This window comes from Leptodactylus fuscus, chromosome 4 (assembly GCF_031893055.1).
Source record: "Leptodactylus fuscus isolate aLepFus1 chromosome 4, aLepFus1.hap2, whole genome shotgun sequence".
NCBI classification, from domain to species: Eukaryota; Metazoa; Chordata; class Amphibia; order Anura; family Leptodactylidae; genus Leptodactylus; species Leptodactylus fuscus.
The window spans coordinates 177,844,648-177,870,179 of record NC_134268.1 but is presented as its reverse complement, the minus strand read 5'-3'; the positions used below and the strand labels follow the sequence as shown (position 1 = coordinate 177,870,179).

Sequence of the window (25,532 nt, the reverse complement as noted above, 5' to 3'; positions counted from 1 at the left end):
GCATCATTCAATATGCTGTGCAATGTACTGGGAAGCTGGAAAAAAATTCAGAATGAGGTGCAATTGGAGAAAAAATGCATTTGCGCCATTTTCTTATGGGTTTAATTTGTACAGCGTTCACTGTTTGGTACAAATGACATGTTACCTGTGTTCTACGTGTCAGTACAAATGCGGTGATAACAAATTTATATAGTATTTGAAATGTTTTGATACTTTTAAAAAAATGATAAACTTTGCAAAATAGAAAAAAATTTTTGTGTCATCATGTTCTAACACCTGTAACTTTTTCATATTTCCATGTATGGAGCTGGTTGTGGTGTCTTTTTATGCGGGACAAGATGACGTTTCTATTGATACCATTTGGGGAAAGATCTGATGGTTTGATCACTTTTTATTCAATTTTTTATAGGAGGCAAAGTGTTGAAAAAAACGCTTTTTGGCTGTTTTTATTTTTTTTGCCGCTACGCCGTTCGCAGTACGGGATAAATGTTTTAATATTCTAATAGTTCGGGCATTTTGGAGCGCGGGGATACCTAATATGTTTATGTTTAATGTTCTTTAATTACTTTTATAGCTAATCTAGGGAAAGGGGGGTGATTTGAACTTTTATATTTTTTTTATTTTTTTAATACTTTTAAAAACTTTTTTTTTTCTTCTGTTACATTTATGATCAGACCCCTTAGGTACCTTGAAACCTAGGGGGTCTGATCGCTCATACTATTCACTGCAATACTACAGTACTGCAGTGAATAGCAGAATCCCAGCACTTCTATTAGACGATGCCTCTGGCATCGTCTAATAGATCTCGGGCAGAGACAAGCCTGGAAGCCTTCAATAGGCTTCCGGCTGTCATAGCAACCGATCACCGCCCTCTTGTGACGTTCAGGAGGGCGGCGATCGGGGAAACATGGCGGCGCCCATGCCGCCTGCGCTGTTTACATGCTGCGGTCGCGTTTGACCGCAGTGTGTAAAGGGTTAACAGCAGCGATCGGCTCGGGCACCGACCGCTGCTGTTATTGGCAGGTCCTGGTTGTATGATACAGCCGGCATCTGCCGTGTATGGAGCGAGCTCAGCGTGTGAGCTCGCTCTATACATCCCCATGCGACCCATGACGTACAGTTACGTCAAGGGTCGCTAAGGGGTTAATATGTGGTGTTTTACAAAGGGAAACAGAAAACATAAAATGTATCATTATTGTCCATCTCTATAGGATACATATTGGATTATATATCGTATGTGTAAATTCCAATGGTGATAAATAATCTACAATTACACGGTCAATCCCACATTACTATGTAGGTCATAACATATTCCCCAGTGCAACATGTAGAGTGCTGCCAATCTCTGTACAGTGCTGCGGTATATGCTGGTGTCCTATAGGCTATATGAAATAAATCCTTTCAAAAAATGATAGAGAATATTATTTTTGCGGAGGGTAAACAATATATTTCATAGGGTAACAGGTGAGCAGAACATTATGTTGCTTGACAGATTCATACATTGAAAAAAAAAAAAAATCAGTCTAAAATAAATGTCATCTCCATGGGCAGACTTCCCCAGAACCAGTCTGATGTGTCTGTCTGAACTTCCCATCAAAACATTGTGCTAATTCAGCGTGATGCCATAAAGCCATAAAAACTGACTTTTTTTTCCAAGCAGGGTTCTGCAGCGCCATAAAATTAAGGCCATCATGGCCCCTCTGTCTTGTCCCTTGCTAGAAGGGTTGTAAATACCTCTGTCTTCAATAAAAGAGAGACAGGTTTTCCCATCTTCCAGGCTCATTTCCTGTGGGAAATGCACTGTTGTAAATCCCAGTGACACATCATGTTTACATTTACATTTTCATCAGGATGAGCTTCGCCTCCATAGCGTAAAACGCAGCCATTTTTATATATTCCGGTGCATTAATATCAATTAGATTTTATATCAGTGAATGGAAATTTATAAAATATTTATTGTACGCTTATTTATATATTACATTCATATTTTTGTCGAAAAAAACCCAACATCGCTCAAGTTTGGGCTGCATTGAAGCGCGTTACGATAAACCCTTTGTTTGCCGTATTCTTTGAGCGTGACAAAAGAAAATCTTTCGCAGGCACTAGAGATCTATGTTGTGCAAATGCAGCTGTTGAGCAGTGAATACGCCTTGGTTCTAATCAAATAGCCAAATTCAGAGATGCTGCCGGCTTGGGGCATGTAGCGAATTCCACCAGCTACAAACTTAGGAACAGTCCTGCATTATTTGTTGCTGACCGCTGGCTGAACCCAGTCCTGATGAGCACCATTACCATTAGCTACTTCTCAGTGTATTCCATCAACCAATGGCGAGAGCGGCATGCTGCAGCCCCAGCTACAAGGAATTGATCAAACAGGGTAATGAGACTATTTCTTCACCGAGGTTATTTTAAATGAATATAAATATTTTCTTTCTACATAATTTGCCGCAAAAAGGTCACTGAACTCCCTCTGAGTCAGAAGAAAGATGGGGCAGCATCTCCTTTTAAATCTTGGAGCTGAGAAGAAAAAATAAAGTCAAAATAAAAAAATAAAAAAATAAAAAACAGCAAACAATCACAGGCGTTGGATGCATAAATCCTAATGAGCGCTGATGCCGGGTAATTAAAGGTAGCTGCTGCTTTGCTACATCTTTAAATTACAGCTTGCAAGCTGATGTGATATCTCCAAAACCTTGCGTTCGGATCTTGGCACGTCAATAATAAATAACACCGGTGACAACTGAATAGGCTAAGCATTAAATATGCATCATAGACACAACTGGGAAATTACAGCAGAATGATGCCTTGTGAATTTTAACTTTTTTTTTTTTTACTCTTTTTATCATAGACCTGACAAATCATTCCCTCAATTTATGTTCGCCAAATAAAAGTCTGAGAAAACGTTTAAACAGTGGGAGACGCGCATTTTCAGCCGTATTAGTCCTACTCCTTGGCTGTTACAATGGTTATTACCCAATAATAATACTAATGAACGATAACAATATTTAATTAATATTTGGAAAGTAGCGACCATAATGGCGCAGCAAATTGTTCGCTTCCCACTTAGTGGCTGCTAATCTAAAGTGTTAAGCGTTGAATTTTGAGTATAAGTGGCCGTGTCAGCAATAGATCATGTAATCTGTCATGTCTGAGTGGAGAAACAGTGTTCATGAGAAGTGCAAGTAATGACATAGGTGGTTGGATCTATTACTTTCTACAATGTATGTGGGCCGTATGTACTATAATGTGTATATTATAGGCAGAGTTTATTTATTATGCTTACTTATATAGCGCCATCATATTCTGCAGTGCTTTACAGACATTGACAGGCACTGTCCCATATAGGGCTCACAATCTACAGTCCCTATCAGTATATCTTTGGTGTGTCGGAGGAAACCCACGCAAACACAGGGAGAACATACAAACTCCTTACAGATGTCATCCTTGGCAGGATTCAAACCCAGGACTCCAGTACTGCAAGGCTACAGTGCTGCCCACTGAGCCACCGTGCTTTAAGGTTTGCTTAAAGTGAACCTGCCACTTCTTTTCACATACCTTTTTTAGTAAATTATTATATTCTTCATAAAATAACAATTATGGATCATATTTTCTAAAAGCTTTACATTAGACCATTCCTCTGTGATGCCTCCTAGAAATTTAGGAAGAAATTGAAACATGGTGTGCTACCTGTAGGGGGCGTGTCCCTGCAGCACTCTCATGGTGTCCAATCAGTGCAGGCAGCACAGTGACACGCCCCTTACACTAGGGACATGGTTGTAAATTTCTTCCTAAAATTATCATAGGAACAGATGAGCATAACAGAATGTTCTAGAATTTTTTTTTACATAGACTAAAATTATTCATTGTCCATATAGAGGACATCTTTTATTTGATAGAACAGAGAGCAATAGTTATTAACTGAAACATAGGAAATGGAACTGAATATATCAAAACATAGCTGGGATGAGGAGTAGACACCGTAGGCAGCAGCCTATGGCACCTTTAGGCTATGACCCCACGATGTGGAAAAGTTGTTTTTTTAGTTGCAGATTTTGCTACGTTTTTTTGAGCCAAACCTAGGAGTGGCTACAAAAGAAATGGGAAATATAACGGAAGCATTTATAGTTCTCCTTTGTGCTCAACCCACTTCTGGCCTTGGATCAAAAAATGCAGCAAAATCTGCAACAAAAAAAGTTGCGTTTCCGCAACGTGGGGCCTTAGCCTTAAGGGGGGGCTTATATTTAAACATTACCAAAGTTTACACTCTAATAAACAATTTCCATTAGTGCAATGAAATAAATGATTTGTTAAACCACCTGCTATAATATTAAGGGCATGGGTATGGGTATGGGCATGTTATGGGCATGTTATGCTATTCATTCGTCAGTTTGGGTTAATATATTTTAAGGGATATTAGCTATTTATGTTACTTATAGGCCATTATGGGTTAATACAAACTCATTGGCACATCTACCATGTAGTTATAGTGAGTAAGCTAGCTATTCTTATTACACCTCAAGGACACATGTAACTGTAATAGGGCTATGGCCTGACAGTCATCTATAAAATTGTGTAATGCTTTTTATTTAGTGAGCCACATTCTCATGGACCTGGGTTCATATACTGGACATTCATTCCAGTAATCCATTCATAACGTAATATGTTTTCAGCTATGGAAGTGGCTTCTACTCCATACAGGTAATACCATTTGCATTGACTTGATGGATTTGTATATAATGAATTAGTTTGCCTTCTCACAATATTCGTTTTGTCAGTTCTGGAAATGATGCCATTTTGCATTGAATTGTACCCCACGAAAACAGTATGTGCTCAGCCAGTGGGTGACCATACCGGACCTGCGGTGTACTGCCGGCTCATTTGTAGAGGCACTCAAATTAATTTCCTGTTCATCCCTAGGGCTGCTTATAAGGAAAGTATTCCTATTTTATTTTTTTAAGACATTTAGCATAAGCTATGGCACAATGGAAATTTCCTTGGGAAAAAAATACCATCCATGCATGCCATATTATCAAGGTGATGAGCCACATATTAATTCCAAATTAGGGTTGAGTCGATCTTGAAATTTCAGGATTGTTTTTAAAATCCTATTTCCAATCATTTTCCATCTGAACCTGATCCCCATCCCAATTCCGATCCTAATACAAGTCAATGGGGTTTTTTTAATGACTGAAGATCGGATTTTAAAAACTATCCTATTTACTACACAGCATAAAGTCCAAAATTGTTTCAATTTTTGGACTTCACGCTGTGTAGTGATTAAAAAAAATCCCCTGGCTACTTAGCCCCCCTAGTGTCCGTTTACCTGCACAGATCTGCTGCCGCTCCCCATTTTTCTCGGTCCGGCCCTCTTTCTTTCACATGCCTTCAGAGCGCTGTGCATGCCCCCACCTCCCTAGACTAGTGTTAGAGATTATGGGAGTAGGCAGGGCTTGTTGTGGCTTAGGAGAGTTTGGGCAGGGAGACGTGAGTGCATCACTCACATCTCCCCTCCCAGTACCCACCCACACTCTCCTAAGCCACAAGCCCCGCCTTCTCCCAGCACCTCTAACACTAGTCTAGGGAGGCGGGGGCACGCAGGGCACTCTGAAGGCATGTGAAGGAGAAAGAAGAGGAGTGAGAAGAACGGGGAGCGGCAGCAGATCTGTGCAGGTAAGTTGAGCATTCGGGATTGGAATTCCGTTCCCAATCTTTTTTTAGGCGGGATCGGAACCCGATCACGATCATGAAATTTACTCAATCACCAATCAGGATCCGATCTTTTCTGAACCCCAACCCTCAACGCTATTCCAAATCTGTTTTTTTCCTCCCAGTGAGTTTGCTTTAATATAGCAGGGTCACCAAAGTTACTGGACATATGTGGATATCAGAGGCATAACTTAAAGATCCCTGGGACTAAGTGTAATAAATGTAATGGTACCCCTGCATTCCATGTGTTATCTACAGTATAATACTGTTGTAACCTTCTGTTGTACAGGGCTTTATACCCTCTGAAGTTGAAGGGCCGGGTAGCAATTAATACCTCTGCCCCCTATAGTTACTCCCATGATGGGAATATCTTTAAAGGAGTTGTCCCATCTCAATGATCCTATCTATAATGGTAGCCTATGCAAATTGAACACTTTTCTTAAATATATTGCTTTAGAAATTTTGCTTAGTTTGCCTGTTATGTGAACTTTTTCCTCCCATTGTTTACGCAGCGTTGCTATAACCACGGAACTATAGGACAAGTGACGTCACTTATTCAGTGCTCTTGCCGGCAGGACAATTGTTCAGCTAACTGCAGTTTCCTGATAAAGCTGAGTCTGCTATATCTCTATGTAAACATACAGATAACACTGAGCCTGTTCTGTACAGGCAAGTGCATATTATGTGTCCCATTCAGCAAGAGGGAAGAGAGAGGAGAGAAATATAGGAAGTGAGAAGAACAGACTGCAGGCAAAGCTGCTGAAACACTGAGATGGGAAAACCCCTTAAATGTCTAATTGGTAGCCATTTACATATAAACTCTTTTGCAAAAACCTTCAAGAATTTTCCAGTCTACATATCAGTGTTCCACAATGTCTTTTTGAAGATATTGTAGACCCACATGTTGACCCTTATAAAATGTTCAAACTCCATTCCGAAGGAAAAAGAACTTAAAGTGTAACTAAACTTTTGGATAACTTTTGATTTTCTGGCAGAACTTGTGTCATTATTACATTATGTAATATACTCAACAAATTTTGTCCTTTTGGTGAAATCCTGCATTTCTTTATTCTTTCCTCTGCTCTTCTCGCTATCGAGATCTGCTCCCTACATCTCACTGTGTATGAAAATAAGGGTAAAAAATATGCAAATCTATTCTCCAGGATGTAATTAGGAGAACAGTGCCTCTGTATGCCGCCCTCTAGAGGGTAGCATCCTTAACATCATGCATGACTCAGTTACAAAGTCTATTTAATCATGATGTGGATTTAATTACCAAATTAGTATTTCTATCCCAAAAGGGACAGATTCCCTTTTGAAAATAAGGGGAATGGAAAGTGACTTTATACAGTTGTATCTCAAGCACTAGAAAATGGTGTCATAGGAAAGAGAAGATTCTCATTTTTTATATGATTTTTTATATGGATACAGTGCTATCTACAGTATATTATTTCCAGATATATCACTGGTTGAAAACTCAGTTGGGTTTGGGATATTTTTATACAGTTGCATAAAATTATTCCAATCTGGGGCCACGCGGTGGCTCAGTGGTTAGCACTACAGCCTTGGAGTCCTTGGTTCGAATCCTTCCAAGAGCCAAAAAATCATCTGCAAGGAGTTTGTATGTTCTCCCTGTGTTTGCGTGGATTTCCATCCCATACTCCAAAAAAGACATACTGATAGGGAAAAAATATATATATTCCAATCCCTACTCTATTTTCAACCAGTCATGTACAAATACTGTAGAACTGCAACCTTATTGTCACAAGACATGCCGGATGTCACCGAAAGGAGCCAAATTTTTTGAATAAAGTATATTTGAAGATGTAATAATAATAATAATAATACATTTTATTTATATAGCGCCAACATATTCCGCAGCGCTGTACAATTTATAGGGTTCAGATACAGACATACATAACAAAGAACGTCATTTCACACAATGGGACTGAGGGCCCTGCTCAAAAGAGCTTACAATCTATGAGGTAGAGGGGGTGACACAAGAGGTAGCAGGGGCGGCATTGCTTATACAGTGTTCAGACAATTTTGTGCATTAGGAATTGTGATAGGCTTGTCTGAAAAGATGCGTCTTTAGTTTGCGTTTGAAACTGTAGAAGTTGGGAGTTAATCTTATTGTCCGGGGTAGAGCATTCCAGAGAAGTGGTGCAGCTCGGGAGAAGTCTTGTATACGAGCGTGGGAGGTTCTGATAATAGAGAATGTAAGTGTTAGATCATTGAGTGAGCGGAGAATACGGGTTGGGCGGTAGACAGAGATGAGGGAAGAAATGTAGGGAGGTGCGGCTTTATGGAGAGCCTTGTGGATGAGAGTAATAACTTTATATTTTATTCTATAATAAATAGGCAGCCAATGTGGTGACCGGCACAGACCAGAGGCATCGCTGTAGCGTCTAGCCTGATAGATGAGCCTGGCCGCTGCATTCAGAATAGATTGTAGAGGGGAGAGTTTAGTGAGGGGAAGACCGATTAGTAAGGAGTTACAGTAGTCAAGGCGAGAATGAATCAGAGAGACAGTAAGTGTCTTTAGTGTATCTCTGGTAAGGAAAGGGCGTATTCTGGAGATGTTTTTGAGGTGGAGGTGACATGAACGTGCGAGTGATTCAATATGAGGGGTGAAGGAAAGGTCTGCGTCAAATATGACCCCGAGGCAGCGGGCATGCTGCCTAGGAGTTATAGTAAGGCCTGAGACTGCAATGGATATATCAGGGACAGATCTGTTAGATGGTATTAATGACACAAATACTGCTAGAAAATCAAAAGTTGTCTGAAAGTTTAGAAACGCTTTAATGTTCAAAGAAAACCCATTCAATATGTGCCACATGACAGATGCATCCAAAGCCAGTGAAAATCTCTTAATAGTCTAAACGGTTTGTGTTTGGTAAGGCGTCACATGGGGACATACTATAATAATGGCTACTGCACAAAACAACTATTCTCTATCTATTACAACACACATCCTCTGCATGTGAGGATTTTCACCTAGCAGTGAACAGATGCATAGGATGTGCTGTTTCCCACAATAAGTAATCCCAAGGGTCTGCAGAGGAGAATGGATTATTGGCCAAACTCTTAGACTCCCAGCCTTCATTGCCCTGCACGTTAACCCTCTCAGTGGAGAGCGAGCAGCTTCTCAGTACTTCTCTGTCATCTCAAAGTCCCTTCCGTAAATGAGTATGTGACCAATCTCAGTGAACTTTACCAAGCAAGGATAGTAGAAACGTTCCAAACATCTGTATCTTTTGCTGATATTCTTGTGAATTGCAGTATTTTCCCACAAACCTGCAGCCCAATTTAACTTTGCCTGAAAGTTCTTAATATCATGGAGAACTCTCTTGATGTAGCTAATGCATAATTTAATGTATTTTTCAATGTTCATTACAAATAGAGAAGTTTGTCCCTAGTGTAGTACAGGAGATATAATCCAGATGCCATCCACAGCGCTGATGATGTCATCAGAAGAGTATAGCTGCCATTCTGAGAAAAGAGTTCTCCTGGGAACAAGGGCAGATTGAGACACTGTCCTGCTCTGTTATCACAATTGGGCTAGTTTTATGTCTGTGTTGGGAATTTGGTTTTTCTGTTCTGTCATAGACTAAACTCATGTTGTGACATCACTTGTGATCTGTCACATAATGGACGCCAATGACACAACTGATGTGGGATAGCATGCTACTGGCTTATTGTCAAGGTTACTTCCCAATAAAATGGAGAGTCCAAAGTGGGTGACTCCAATAACATACTGTATCTTCTAGTGATAGAACAATTATTTTTTGCTCTCAAATATGGCTGCTAAGAGAGCAGATAGTCCGACAGTATGCAATCTGTTGGGTTCCAACACCTGAACCCTGCACAGATCAGTTGTTCCAGCAGCCTCCATGTGACAGAAGCTGCTGTAATCTGCTTATATCCTAGCTCTGTCCACTGTATAGTACTGGTGTTGGGGAATTGCAGTTCTGTTCCCATTACTTGAATAGGATCAAACCAGATCATGTGCTCCTTGTCCACTGAAGCAGCTTCGGGCACTTGGAGACTGCTCATACAACTGATCTGTAGGGGGTTTGAATGTAGGACCCCCACAAATCAGATAGGTCTGATAGATAGTACGAAAAATACGTTTGGGGTGAGAAAACCCCTTGGCTACCAATCTATGATCTAAACCCATATACTGGCAACACATATATCTCCAAATGCAGTCACTAGTCCAAACTACAATGTAGAAAGACACTAAATGAATGCACGATAATGTGGAGTGCTGAGGATATTGTGTCCATATCCCTGCACCCTCCGCTATCATTTGCATCCATTCAATCATAATGAAACAATACTGGTACGATCAATACCGTCCTGATGGCCTTGCCCACGCTATTAGTCAGCAATACATAGCTTAGAATGAGCAGAAAATCATGGATTAGAGAATCATGGACATATATTTGTCACTATTAATGTCAGATAGAAAATGTATCTTAGAAATACAAATATAAAACATATAACTAGACATGCTCAACGCATATTCTGCCATTACACCAACTCAAAGGATATTATTACAATGGATTACAGTAATCAAATGGGATTATGGTAATAGGGTTGAGTTGGGGTTCGCATAATGTTAATAAAATAGAGCAGGTTACATTACGACTACTTAAATTGCATATGTTAAATAGGTAAATACATCCCTGGAAGACTGTGCAAGAGCCACAATAAAGATGGGAGATGTGTATAACTTGTTCTGTGCAGTGATCCTCGCACTTATTGAATCTTTCTTTAATCTAAAATGTCACTGCGCACTGCCTTCCCCGGGCCTGGCTGGCCATAGATAGCCTCCCAAATGAATCATACTGCTAGCCAAGCCAGACATATGCTGCTCACGGGTCACAACCTTCATACACTGTAGACATAAGATATCTTGTAATTGCGCTAGGCCCTGAGGTTACTATTAAAGCTTCTGCAGCACTCAAGCATTTCCTACCGCAAGTGCGGCTTGAATGGATTCAGGAAAGCAGCAGTCGTACAGAAACAAGGGAATAGGTGTCTGACCTCTCTATGTCATTGCTACTAATGCAGGCATCATTTTAGGGCCTCATGACAGTGGACTAAACTTACAATAGATGTTAATTTTTATTTTATTTTCATAACAATTTTCTATATTTTTTTATTATTGGAGCAATTGTAAGATCAAAAGGTCCAGATTTTTTTGTCCTGCAGTTGGCAAGTATTTTATTTCTAACTTTGGATGAAAATGATCATTCCAATAAATACTCATGTGCTGAAAGGTATGCAAATTAGTAGTCCGTGAAAAGAAAAATTCACCACTAGCACCCCCTACTGGAAGGTGACTTCCTATAAATCAATGCCCGACTTTTAAAGAAGCCTTGTGACATGATCTGAGATATGTCAAACCAAAAACAATGTTCCAAAACTGTCTCTTGGCAGTGCAGAGCAGGGTTCTGGTTGGCTAGGTGGAAGACATAGTGAGAATTGACATAGGTCAGAAGGGGTACTTTGTCGAAAAGACCACTGCATCAGCATAGGGAGACTTAGCAGTTATTTACACTGCCTTGGGATTTCTAAGAAAATGCCATTAATTTTCCTAGTTGGCAAAAAATCTGTGTCTGCATGCTCAATTTTTATTTTTTTTAATGAAGATTGTAAGCCCCATATAGGTCTCACAATGTACACTTTTTTTCCGATCAGTATGTCTCTGTAGTATGGGAGGAAACACGGAGGAATCCACACAAACACCAGGAGAACATACAAATTCCAGCGCTGCAAGGCTACAGTGCTAACCACTGAGCCACCGTGTTGCCCCCAGCATGCTCGAAATTGTGATGTGTAAAGCAGAGATGGGCAATCTTCTGAAGATTCGTTTGGGGTTCAGGTTTTGTGGCTTTGGTCCCTGATTCATTTCAGTTTGAGCAAATTTGGCATGAAAAACACCTTACATTAGTTTAAAATATATTGTAGAATACTCTTATGGTTCCTAGCAATCTATCCAATGTCTAGCTCTCTAAGGCTAACACAGCCGAAATTATGTCTCTTCAGACCCCAGAATATAATAGGTGGAGGCCCAGGGAAGGTATAATAGAAAACATTAATTCTCACCTTCCATTACCTCTTTCAGATTAGTTGCGGCATCTGGCGTTCTCCTGGTGATATCCAGCATTTTGCTGTGACTTCATCGTTCCAGGGGTCACAGATGAGGCCTGTGATTGGGCCACCAGAAGTCATATGGGCACAGCAAGCATCATGACACTCATCATTCCCAGGTCACGGCTGAGAGCCAACCACAGGCCTCAGCTCTGAGCCTGGGCTGGTGATGTCACAGAAGAGAGCCAGACGTCACCAGGAGAGCTCCGGATGCCATGAGGGGGCCCAAAAGAAGTAGGTGAGTATGAATTTTTTTAAACTTTTTTTTCACCTCCCCTAGGCTCCACCTATTATGCTCTGGGGTCTGAAGTCCAAGTCAAAACTCCATTTGTTCAGTTTCATAAAAAAATTTGGAATATTCAGGTCGAACTTGGCAAAGTATGAAAGTATTCACCCATCTATAGTTTAAAGCATACAGAAACTTATATTTATTTTTTCATAAATCAACAGTGGAAGTGAAGGGAACAAACTTTGCAATATGCTTTACTAAAAAAAAAAAAAAAAAAAAAAAAAAAAGCCTGCGTCTGTATCTTTTACTGTTACTCCCATCATTACTTCTTATCTGAGTTATTGTGGTCCATACTCTATGCAGAATCAGCGTCAATTTACAATGAAGTCTATGGAGATGGTAGGAGAAGGAGAGAGACAAATAAGACTTTCTGCTGAATAAAATAGACATAACTTCTCAGGAGAAGGCTGGATAGTAATCCCTCATAACCCAGCGATGCTGTGAAACAACTGTCTCCTATAGTGTAGATGTCTCTCTGCTTTGAGGAGCCCTTCTTATCCTCTCCTTCCCCTCTCCATAGACTTCTAATATTGTATCTTAAGCCACTCATACTTTTTCATGATATCCCACTCCTAACTACTAAGCCACGTTTCTTTGTTTAGTAAGGCTCAAAAAAGTGCAAAATACATAATAAAGTCCATGCTTAGCATTTATTGTAGTTTCTGCTGCATATTAAGCCAGAATTCTGGACATTTAGTTCAGTTAATATCTCATAGTACACAGAAAGCTTCTAAGTAACGGCTAGTGGCAGCCGCTGGTAAGGCCTTATTAAATATTGTATTGGGCCCAGTGTCATGGTCTCATAAGTGGCCCCACCTATCACCTTCACTTAGATATACTTGACCCACACAAATGGTAATGCCCAGTGACCCTCCGTGGCCCATACATAGTATAATGCCTCTTAGTGAACCTCACACAGTATAATACTCCTCAGTGGCCCATCATGCACTCAAATGCCCCTGCATTTGCCACCCATAATGTAATGTCCCTCCAGTAGACCCTCAGTAAATAACCTGTCTCCCCCAGTGGCCCCTCAGGCATTAATTAAACTGTACCACCCCAAGGGGTCCCTCAAACATTAACCTGTCTTCTCCTGTGTCCCCTCAGACATTACAATACATTAAACAAAAAACCTACTCACCTAGTCCCATCCCCATGGTGCTGAGTACATGCTCTGGTTCTATTGATATCTGGATTGAAGCTCATTGCTCCCACCGGCCTCAAACAAAACTACTGGGGACCTGAATTGTGGAGCACAGAACTGATAGCCCCGTACCGCAGCACTGCATTTGAGAACCACTGCCAGGAACAGTGGGACAGCACTCTAAGTCCTGAGAGCCCCATCCTGAGGGCAACCCCCTCCTCACTACTATAGGGCAAGTGCACTGTTTGCCTTATAGGTAACATGGCCCTTGGTTGCAGACATACCTTTTCTATGTACAGTCATGGTTGTAATACCTATCTGAGTAGTATTTTTAAGAATCCTCTATTGATTCTCCTTAAGAAAACAATGCCTAAAGGACCTCTTACACAGGACAATTTTCTAGTCAATTATCATGAACTACCATTCCTAGTAATAGATGTTCCCGATCATTGCCCCGGAGTAAAGGTGCCAGCAAACACTTGTTTGCTGGGTCATTGCATCTATTATATGGCACCGAAAATCATCACTTGTTGGCAGCCCATCACCGTCTGTAAGCAATTTGTTCAGCCCCATACAGCGGAGATGACTATCACATGTAAATGCAGCCAAGAAGCGGGCAATGATCGGGAACAACCTTACCTAGGAGCCTCCGTTCCTGATCATTGCCCCACCATTCACTACACCGCTACTGTACATTGCAGCAGGTTAGCTGTGGCGTTTTCAACCTGTATGGCCCCAGTCTTATTGTTTGGTCCATTTATAATGCACATCGGGATTTCAAGTTCATTTTCTTTGACTCTTGGAATGATTCATTGGGGAAAATTTACTAATACTGAATAGTTAGACTTTCTAAACATGCACCAGATTTATCACAGTGACTGATACTGGAAGATATAGAAAAAAATTCCAGGCACTTGTTATTTGCAAGGTGAAAACATCTAACAATTTATTTCACATCACATGGTGATAATACCCAGGTCCAGGATTCATAACATTTTTTTAATATACAAAGTATCAAGGGCATAAGAATTCTATAAACTATTAAGACATATAAATATAGGTTTAGTGGCAATCCCAGACGTTTCAGTAATTATAACCTTCTTCCATGGGAACAGCATAAGCAGCATACCTACACATGGTTCTTCTATATCTGTTTCCATAAATGGTCTTCCAGTTCCCACCGAAGAAGGTTATAATTACCGAAACAAATAAGGGAACAGCACCGAGCCGGACTTCTTGTTATACCATATGGGCAAGTGCGAGAGACAAATCAATGAACTGCTCACTCACCTTCTAAAGTTGCGATAGGTCACAACTACCAAAGAGCATAGTCATTAATAAATACTAGGACAGCAGCCAGATCTCTATGGACCTCTCTCCTGGACATCAGCAAGCAAAATGAAGATGGACCAACCAAATCCGAACAGACTGGCAAAATATTAGGCGCTAATCCAATGGAGTAAACTAGGGTTTTCTTCATGTATAGAACAGGAACACACAACGCGTTTCGAGTATAACCCTATTTCAAGTGTATAAGTTGACAGATGTTTCGTATACTAGTGTGACATTGGCTCCACGCTAGTATACTTCACATCTGTCAACTTATACACTTGAAAAAGGGTTATACTGGAAACGCGTTGTGTGTTCCTGTTCCATCCATGAAGAAAACCCTAGTTTACTCCATTGAATTAGCGCTGATCATTTTGCAAGTCTGTTCGGATTTGGTTGGTCCATCCTCATCTTGCATAATTACCGAAACGTCTGGGATTGCCACTAGACCCATACTTACATGTTTTCACCTTGCAAATATAAGGGGTTTCTGAATTTTCTTCTATGGTGATACTTGAAGATAAACCTGGCACATCTTTAAACAGTCTAGTCTAAGTGTAAAACACCTATGTTTTGACTTGCACCAAAATTTTGGTACATAGTTTAGCATTAGCACACATTGATCCAGACTTACTAATAGATTGACAGTGTAAACTTAGAAAGGTGGTCTGAAAATACACCAGATTTATCATAGTGGCTGATGTTGGATGATAGATCTGGCATATCTTTGGTCTGCCGACCCTAAGTCCATGGCACCTTTATGTTGGCTCACTTTGAGACAGAATTTTTCGACATTATCTTTGCTCATTGTTGGTGCACATAGCCATCTCCTGAGAATCTACATCCACTTTTCTGGGAAGTCAAAAAAATTTAACCCAATCTAAATGCACTAAGATGAGTCAAAGGTGTGCCACCTTGCACCAAGCATGTACCATGTTTACACCAGTGTCAAATTTTGCTAGAATTTTGGAGCATTTTCAGAGGTAAATATGCCCCAATGAACGACAAGACAACCTCTCTCTATACACCTATGACGTGTACACATCATAAAGTAAAGAAACAGGTAAGAAAAGGAACTGCAAATTTTACCAGATGTCCATATAAAGTGAAGAAGCAATTAAAAAATTCTTCTTTAAATTATGCACAACCAAGGAAACAGAAGAAAGCAACATATTTAGCAAATCATACTTAGCGTGTTAGACTTACTCTCAGCTAGATCACATTGAACATTATCATTAGCTAGTAATGGCAATTCCATATACTCAGGGGTAAAATTAGCCCTGAATGTATACATTACGGTGCATGCATTAGCAACAGCAGACAAGATATTGTGAAAAAAAAAACTACACTAGAATTCTTTTTGACGGAATTAAAGTCAGATTCCAAAAATACCACTTTACGCAGACACCACAAATATAATCTGATATGTATGAAGATTTATGACCATGTATACTGCAGATGAACCTGGTTATAAGGTTATCAATGCCCAGTGCCAAGGGAGGTTCAACAAACCCATTAAAAGCTTAAAATGTCCTTTCCTTTGCTTGATTCATATGTTAATGGGGAAAACTGAGAACTTGTAGGGGTCCAGATAAGATTAGACTTTATGTTCATTCTTCTCTCTAAAAGAAGATCTATAAGGTTCTGACATGCTATTTCTATTATAATATTGTATTCCCCAATAATTGACAAGTTCAGAGAACCTATTAGAATTTAATCACAAACAGTCCCTCTGTTAGTCCTCTAGGAAATACAGGAATAAATTGATAACTGGGTGTTATCACTTTTTTTTGTGCATAGAGTTTGTCCTACTATCTGCTCTATCTGTTTTGTCCCACTGATCAAAAGGAAGGCAAGGAGCAGGTGTTAAATTTTGTACATTTCCAGGAAAAATAACAGAGGAACTATAGTTCTGACAAAAGATGCTCCAGAATTCTTATTAGACTAAGGCCACAGTAAAAAAGCGCTATGGGAAAAAACATGGCGACAACGGATCACGCAACAGTTTTGGAAATTGCAGCATATCCACTGCACATAATTTTCTGCAATGTGTCGATGGGATGGGAAAATAAATTTTAGTTTTGGCTAGCATTATACCGTAGATACTCGAGTATAAGCCGAATTTTTCAGCACAGTTTTTGTGCTGAAAAAGCCCCCCTCGGCTTATACTCGAGTCAAGCACACACAAAAAATATATATATATATATATATATATATATATATATATATATATATTTTTTATTTTTTTTTTTTTTGGGGGGGGGTTATGACCAGCTGCAATAGTATTGTATAGAGTCTCCCATAAAATATCCCTGTGTCTGAAAGTGCCCAGTCTACTGAATATAGGGTATCTGCAGCACTCCTGTTCCGTTGGGAAGGGGTTAATAGGAGCACTGCAGATACCCTATATTCAGCCAGACTGAATTCCAAGTGGGGGGAAAAAAAACAGTCCTCAAGCTCAGAGAAGGGGCAGACATACAACAAAAACACCCCCTCCCCTTTCCTAGCACCCAGCAACTACTGCACCCAAACACTTCGACCATTTTAATTTTTGAAATTATCCAGTAGCTGCTGCATTCCCCCCCCCCCCCCCCCCCTAGGCTTATACTCGAGTCAATAGGTTTTCCCAGTTCTTTGTGGTAAAATTGGGGGCCTCGGCTTATATTCGGGTCGGCTTATACTCGAGTATATACGGTACTTATTCAATCTCATTTTTATATGCAGGTTTTGGTTGCAATTTTTACGGTGAATGAAAGCCAAGACAGCAGGTCTGCACTCAATAAAGCTACCGATTCATTAAGTCTTAGTCATCTATAGAACTGACAAGAGACATTAAAACTGCAGCCAGTATGGAGTTCTGAACAGAAATGTTTAGTCTCTCTTGTAACACAGTCATGTAGCTATACTGTTATTCTAAGTATAATATATGCCTTGGAAGTGACAGATAAATTCTGTAAAGCTGGAGAATGGAGAGCACTTTATAAATAGTAACAAGCTTTGTAAATGATATCCTGACTCCTGCAATGGAAAAACAACCGATTCCTAAAATCTGACACTTGGTTCTTTCCGTATCTTTAATCTTCATTACTCTTTACAAAAAAACTCAAAATAATAATAACCAAATCAATTAGGTCTAAGTTTTTTGTAATGGAATTATTTAATCTGATATTCAATAATCCAAAATGTATTATAATGTAGCAAAAATGAAGTTACACTTATAGGTCAGTTTTATTAAATCGCTATTTTATCCCACGTAGCCGGCCACAGCCAAAAAGCACTGCAGCAAAAACAGCGGTGGAAATGCATCAAGGTTTTTCCTGCAGCACTATTCACACAAAGTCAGTTCTAGATATTATGAGTTCACATTACAATATTATGTAAGAAACAAACTTATACTTGTAGGTTTCGTGCTAATGGGATAGGTCAACAGATTTATCCAGCCCTATGAAAGGGCAGCATGAACTATGGCCAGGAATGGTTTGTCCTTTATTTGGTGCAGTAGGTTTTATAAACTCACCATTTATCTAGTACATCGTGAGGTATCCATGGTGTGAACTAGGATCCTAGTTTGTATGGGCCTCCTCTAACTTCCCACTGCTTATTGACAGCATTCTCCCTATACTGTACATAGGGAGAATGCTGTCAATGTGCAGAACTAACCAGTAGCTCATGAATATCAAGGATTCTAGAATTGCACCTGTCATAGTAAGAAACTGTGAAAAGTATTACAAAAAAAAGTAAGTGACCCAGTGCTGGAATTGGAATACCCATCTATTAAACCTGGTGATGTGTAAGGAAAATAACTACATATGTTTGGATGAATATCTTTCCAAAATTGTTTGCTTGTTTGACTATGATGTATATAAAGAAGAGGTGACCACGACCAAAACCAAATGAGATTCCCTCCTGGCAATTGTTAAAGGCTCGCCTACACTTTTGGAAATTAATTAGTTTGCTGCCCTATCCCAGTAATTTTATATCCTGCCAAGTAAGCATATCTTTGTTGTTGCGCACCCCCAACACCTACAATCTGGGGCACATTCCCAGCCTGCCCCCACCCCTCACTTCTCAGTGCAGGGATATTGCTTTTGTAAATGAGTTCTACAACTTGTTCTTCATATCTGTATTTGCAGGCACTTTACACTTGTCATAAAAATTGATAAATCTGGTGTATAGCCACAGCAACGTTCCTTTCAATGCAATTGTACTCAAAAACAGGTGCATTTGGACTCATCAATCTCCCCCTGTACACACAGAGATACTTGCATTCAATAAAATTTCCTACATCCTCTTAAGCAGTATAAAACAAACACTTCCAGGCCAATGACAGCAATGAAAAGGGCCCATAGACATTGTGGTGCTGACAGCCAAATGACTCCATCTGACCATGTGTGCAGTCATCCTGCACAAAGTGTGCCATGTAGACTACTGTATCTTAGCCTCCGCCAAATAAGTCATCTAGATGCAGATTTTTTGCTTTTTCATTACTACTGGAGTATACAATACCCAGATATCCTACTAAGATTATAAATGTGAAAGTTTAGATGTTTGGATATTTGGATGTTTGTTCCTCGATCACGTAAAAACGGCTGAACGGATTTGGATGAAATTTGGCACATAGATAGTTTGTAACCTCAATTAACACATAGGCTGCTTTATATCCCAGTAAATGACATGTCTTCCCGACTGCTATAAATTTATGTTCATATACTATATTACACTGCTCTTGCAGCAGCTTATCTCAGCTAATTGGAGGCTGCTGTTAAAGCCAGGTCTGTTATCTCTCTATGTAAATACACAGATAACACTGAGTCCATTGTGTACACAGATTTCCATATTATCTGATCTGCTTCAGGCAGTGCTGACACACTGGATGGGAAAACACCTTTAATCCAAATTGGCAGTTTGACAGTTTTAAACATGATGGGAAAAATAAAATCTAGTTTGTGGCAAAATTCTAAAGTAACAAGAGCTATGAAGGTAGCCAGAAGTCACAGAGTTCTCCTCAAGCGGAGGGGAATCATTGACACCAACAACACACACATTATATGGCATCCCAGAGAGCTGCTGAGATGCCAGAACAGTCACAGGCACGGCGTGAGGGACAAGTTCAGTGACAGGCCAGCTTGACAGCTGCTGGAGCAGGAGGATCATCAACGCCTACAACACGGTCATTGTATGGCTACCCAGCGAGCTACCCAGGAAAACCATCGATGGCAGCAATTTACTGAATATAGGCGGATCATTGACTTCAACAACCCGCAGATGAATTCACGGGCAGAGGCTAATATATATAAACTTTCAGAAGTTTTGAATATTCAGATCTGATTAAAATTATCACTACTTTTATACACAAGGCCTGAAAAATAACAACATACTCTAGCCATTTCTGACATCTCTATTTCAGTAAATACTTGTACTCCCCATGACTTTTCTCACAACCCTGCATTGTGCCATCCCTCTGTTATTCTTCTTGCATATTTATAAAAAAAAAAAAAAAATGATGAAAAAAAGACAAATGGGTGTTACTCTTCCCCTTATCATAGGGGGATATTCCTAAACTGCAAAGTTAGTATTGATGTGTCAGTGCATAGAGATACACTTGCAACTGGTAACTCATATGTGTCAATTTATTCATTAATTTCCAGTAGGAATAACAGAGGGATATCACAATAAGGAGTTCAGTGGATGGAAGCTCCAAAGTTATTTCAAGAATAATAACAAAAAATATTTACTAAAATTTACATGCCTTGAGAGATCCATCAATTATTTGTGTCTATTTATCCTTCTAGTTCTTTACTTCTTTCCTATTTATGGATTTATCAATCTTCAATGTGTCTAATATCTATCTATGGCCTCTTTCTTTCTTATATCTCTATCTATCTATCTATCTATCTATCTATCTATCTATCCATATCTATCTATCTATCTATCTATCTATCTATTCATCCATCTTTATATTCATGAGCATTGTCAATGAGCTCCATTTCTATACAATATAATATACATAACCTTTGGACACTTGCAGAAATTTATCTCAAGCTTTTTTCTATAACCCCTTAGAAGACTAAGCCTATGTGACCAGCAGCAGCAGCGTGCCTATATGAGAGTCCACAAGGCTGGCTAATGGGGCAAGGCCTGTGCTCAGAATGATGCAATTTAACCCTTACGAGGACATGAGCCAGCAAGGCTGCAGCCTCTGGTTATCTATTAACTACTTCCCTCCCATTTGTGGATTTACCACTCATCATAAGCAAATACATCACATAATTAAAGCAGCGGCGGCAAGTGAGAGATAAATAATAGCCAGTCAGAAAGACATTTGTTTCTAGAAAAGATGAAACTTCCCAAAGATCAAGGATCTAGTTAGAATGCGGCACATTGTAGTCTGTAACTTTATTACTATTGACGGGGCAGCTGCTGGTCCCTTTATTGATATGGTGCAATAAAATGAGTCCCTGGATGTCTAGCACGAGCCTATTTTTAAAACTATTACCACTATGTCTATGGAAACCCTTCATCCCTTCTGTGTAAATACTGATCATATAAGGAGTTTTTTATTTCTAAATGTAGTGTAAAATTTTAATAAAATTATTACATTTAAATGTAATATTAAATGTACGAAATAATCTAAAATATGTCATTTGAAGTACGTGTCAAAATGCAAAATGCTGGAGAAAAAATACATTTTAAGGGGAATTTATGATGTGCGGTATTTTTGTAGTCAGTTTTGATGGAGACAATGTAACCATGTTGCAGTAAATATTTGGTTGATACATTTGTTACATCTCAAAATATAGCTATAGATGTATCTTTTATTTTCATGCTACTTGTCCGCCTCCAATGGGATTGGCTAAAATCTTGTGACATTTTAATAAGTCGCAAATTCATAACCGTGTCACATCCCGGCCAAGCAACACGCCGCGCCCACTTCTAACTCCATTTTTAGAAAAGGCTGCAATTTCCAGCACAAAGGGTTAATATATGTATCCGACAGAGACTAGGAAGATGCAAATGTATCGATCACTGCGATTCAAGCTTTAACGATGCAGATTTCAGGATATCATTTTAACCCTTAATCTGCTTGGACCTCCTTAAATGATCCGACTCCTCGCAATTACATTGATCCCTCTAAATTTTTTTTTGTTTCAGCTGCCAAGACAAAATGTATTCGACGTCATCCCTTTCAATACAGGTTTATTGTCATGCCAGGTTTTGAGACGCTTCGCGCTCGGTGCGAGTTATTAGTCAGCGAACATCAATAGAAAAATAATACAATTCTGATACCTTAATACGAGCGTTGATATTGAAATCTGTCATTTAGATGTCATATCACCGACACATCAATAAATGAAACAGGAACCCTATTCCAAAATCAATTATCTCGCCCCTATTGTATGAAGCACCTTTCAAACAACTGCTATTAATGAGAGGACATGACTATAGGATCGCCATCCGTTTTGCTGACAAATTGGTGGCCACTTTAGTCCCTCATTGAAATTCCATTAATCTCCGGCATCAAGGTCCAACGTAAAAATCAAAATTCCTGCTTGCTCGCAGTAACCTGCCTATGAACTCGGTTTGATGCCGCGCATGAACCTACCATCTTGCGATGAATCAGCATAAAGCACGGGCCGCGTATTATCTACGTAATATATTTGTGATATGTAATTACATTATTTGTATGCCGTTAAGGGTAGATTTTTGTTCTTCTGCTCAGTACCATGTAAAACCAATCGCTTTCCACCCAGACTGTGATAATTGCTACTAGCAATCAAGTCTAGGCATCACTGATCTGAAGTGTGCGAGAATTTCATTAGAAGATATAACTTATTTGACTTTCCTACAGTACCTAATAATCCATAAAGAAACCAAAACACATATGGCTTCGGGGAATAACTAGAAAATTAGGTGGCCATTGGGGAACCGCGTGAACTTTTGAACCGGAGGAACAGTGAGGGAGAAATATTAAAGAGCACCAGAGATTCCTAATGCATATAGAAATATAGGGATGTGACCTTTACGGTACCTTGAAAATTACATTAGCATTATGAAAAATACTTATCATGTTTAGCGCTCATAATCTATCAGTTTATATACTTTTGTTGGTGCGAACCGCAAAGAAGAAGTCAAAAGGACAAAATAACAATAAGATTTAATAACAGACCTCGCCGTGACCCGGGCTAATTTCGTTTCACTCATTGTTAAAATTCTGCCTGCTCGAGCTAATAGAGAATTGTGTGACAGCTGAAGGATTCATATAAAAAAAAAAGTGAAGAAATAAATGTAAAAAGTTATTTTTTAAAAAAATTTGCAATCGGACCAGTAGGTGTTTTTGGAAAATTTGGAAAGAGTTCATTTTGTGGAAACAATAGCGAAAATTGTGCAGTGGAAGGCAATGAGACATGATATAAGGCCGAGGCTGCTCCTAAGGCTAAGGCCTCATTGAGACGGGGCGTATTGTACCCGTGTTTAACTATTCCTATCCCGGATGGCTCTGCTAAGCTGAATGTACAGAGTGATATGGCGCTGTATGTTCAGATGTTAAATCCGGAACAGGAATAGTTAAACACGGGTACAATATTACCCCGAAGGCCTAATGGGTGATTCTAATGATAGATATCTGGACTGGACACATGACAGGTTTGCAAGCACTCACTTCATCTACCTTTGAACTCCTTATTTTTAATATAGTCATAAAATCTGAATTCACATTAAATCGGTGAATTTTACGGTCATCCTTATAGACTTATCTTTAAATGATATTGTTCGTACAATAAACATGTATTAAGTCGCGGCCTTATCTAAATCCAATAAGCGAGCATTGAGGGAGCCATTTTCAGTTAGTTACTGATGAATACTCCAGTAAAGCAAAATAGTGCTTCATTTCTAGTAAAAGTAAATCATATTTGGGCAGAACAAGATGGAATATACTAACTGCTCCCATATATAGGGGTAAAGTTCTACGGATGACAAAATATGTTTCCCTGAATCACTGAGTACAGTATTTATTACACATGCATGCAGCTCACTTATCCCTGCTCTGCAATAGACATAATTTTATACCCCATAAAGGCAATTTATGTATCCAACGGGAATGATCTGGATAACATAAAACCTTGAGTGCTGTGTTGCAGGAAGCATATTTTAGTTTGGCAATTGTACTTAGAGACAGAGTGGCCCTGCCTGATCATCATATCATGTCACAAAGCATTACTCAATCATAACTTTATAACCAACTTAGAATGCTTTCATTCACTGCATGGAATTAAATCGCAAGAGACTCCGTACAATGCCCACGGAAGTTATTGCAAAATATCATTCCCTAACTTTTACTAAATGCTTCTTTATAGAAAGCAGCGCCAATTATTACTTTTTAGAAAAAGTCAAATATTTGTATAATGGCTGGCTAGGAGAAAAGTATTCTCTGACATTGTGTTCTGCATATAGGAAAACTCCTCCGAATATTGTAAATATAAATGTCTTTAAATCTTACACACATATATATATGTTATAATATATTATATATAGTATATAGAATATATATGTTCTATATAATATATATAATATATATATACATTATTATATTATAATATATATATAAAGATATATTTATATATATTTTATATATATAGTCTATTATATATATATTCTATAATATATATATATATATATATATATATTATAGAGTATAATAAATTCTATATATTATATAGACTATATATTCCATATAAAATATTATATTGTAATATATATGTAATATATATATATATATATAATATTATATTATAATATATATATATAATATATATATTATATTAATAAAAAATAAATAAATAAAATGATTACATTTGCGTTACTTAACCTGTGATATCGTTCCAGTGTTGAAAAGAAAATAATAATGACATAGCAATAGAAAAATGAAAATAATATTTTTAAAAATAAAATACATTACAAAAATAGCATTGATCACTTAGATTTAGTTCAGCTTAATATTTTGGTTAATTTATCTAAAAATTCAACATAAAAACATATACTGCAGTTTAACTTTTTGTATTTTTTTTTAAATATGCAAATACATTTTGCATTTTTAATAAGAAATACATCTAGAACTGTACAGCAACAAAAGGTTGGTTAGTTAACTATTATAGCTTTTATCCATCACTAGTACATCTGGGGTACTTGGGGATTTCGGTTAATACAATTATAGATCTTACATACAATAATAAAATAGGTAACACTCTTGATATTAAGCTAATAAAGTGTAAAGAAGGCCTGGAAAATCTATTTCTCTAATTAAGGAAGAGGATATAATATGTAAAGGGGAATGATAAGTAGAAATCTCAATGTAAATGACATAATCATAAAGTAAACTGCTGTTTGAAAAAGTTTTGCAGTAAAATAAAATCAATTTCATTTCATAAAGAGCCACTAGAGGGAGCTCTTCAGTCCTATAAGATTGAGAGGCAGAAAATACACAGGAGAGCAGGAAGCCTGTAATTCTATTTCTTGTACCTTGTTATACTCACTTGTAGGAGAGAGCAGTATAGTGTAAAATAAACAGCAGCAGCATACCTTCAGAAGGCAGATCCTCATCCTTATCTCGATCAGAGGCAAGAGAAGATGTGTCAGGGGGGCGAGGAAAAACATCCAAGTCTTCAAGATCATCTGAGTCTCCTGGAAGAAAATAATAAAAATGTGATTACAACTTGTATAACAGTAGAGGATGTGGGATCTAATTCAGCCTTTAGTTTTTCTCTGACTCCAAGAAGCAAATATTTGGTGTAGAATTTAGAAAAAGAAAGATTACCAACCGATGGTTCAAACTGAAATGTACAGTAAAAAAATCAAAGTTAATCAAGGATTCATCTTTATTAACTCTTTCTGGGAAGGAATAAGAAG

General features: G+C 38.6%; 1 protein-coding gene across 1 annotated transcript in view; it reads right to left on the bottom strand.

Annotated features, from left to right (window-relative positions):
* The window catches only part of SKAP2 (src kinase associated phosphoprotein 2), a 172,805-nt gene that overhangs the window by 96,076 nt on the left and 51,197 nt on the right, over positions 1-25,532 (bottom strand). Inside the window, exon 4 of the mRNA XM_075271460.1 lies at positions 25,206-25,307. Within this exon, the coding sequence (XP_075127561.1) occupies positions 25,206-25,307 (102 nt within the window). The remainder of the gene's footprint in view (positions 1-25,205; positions 25,308-25,532) is intronic.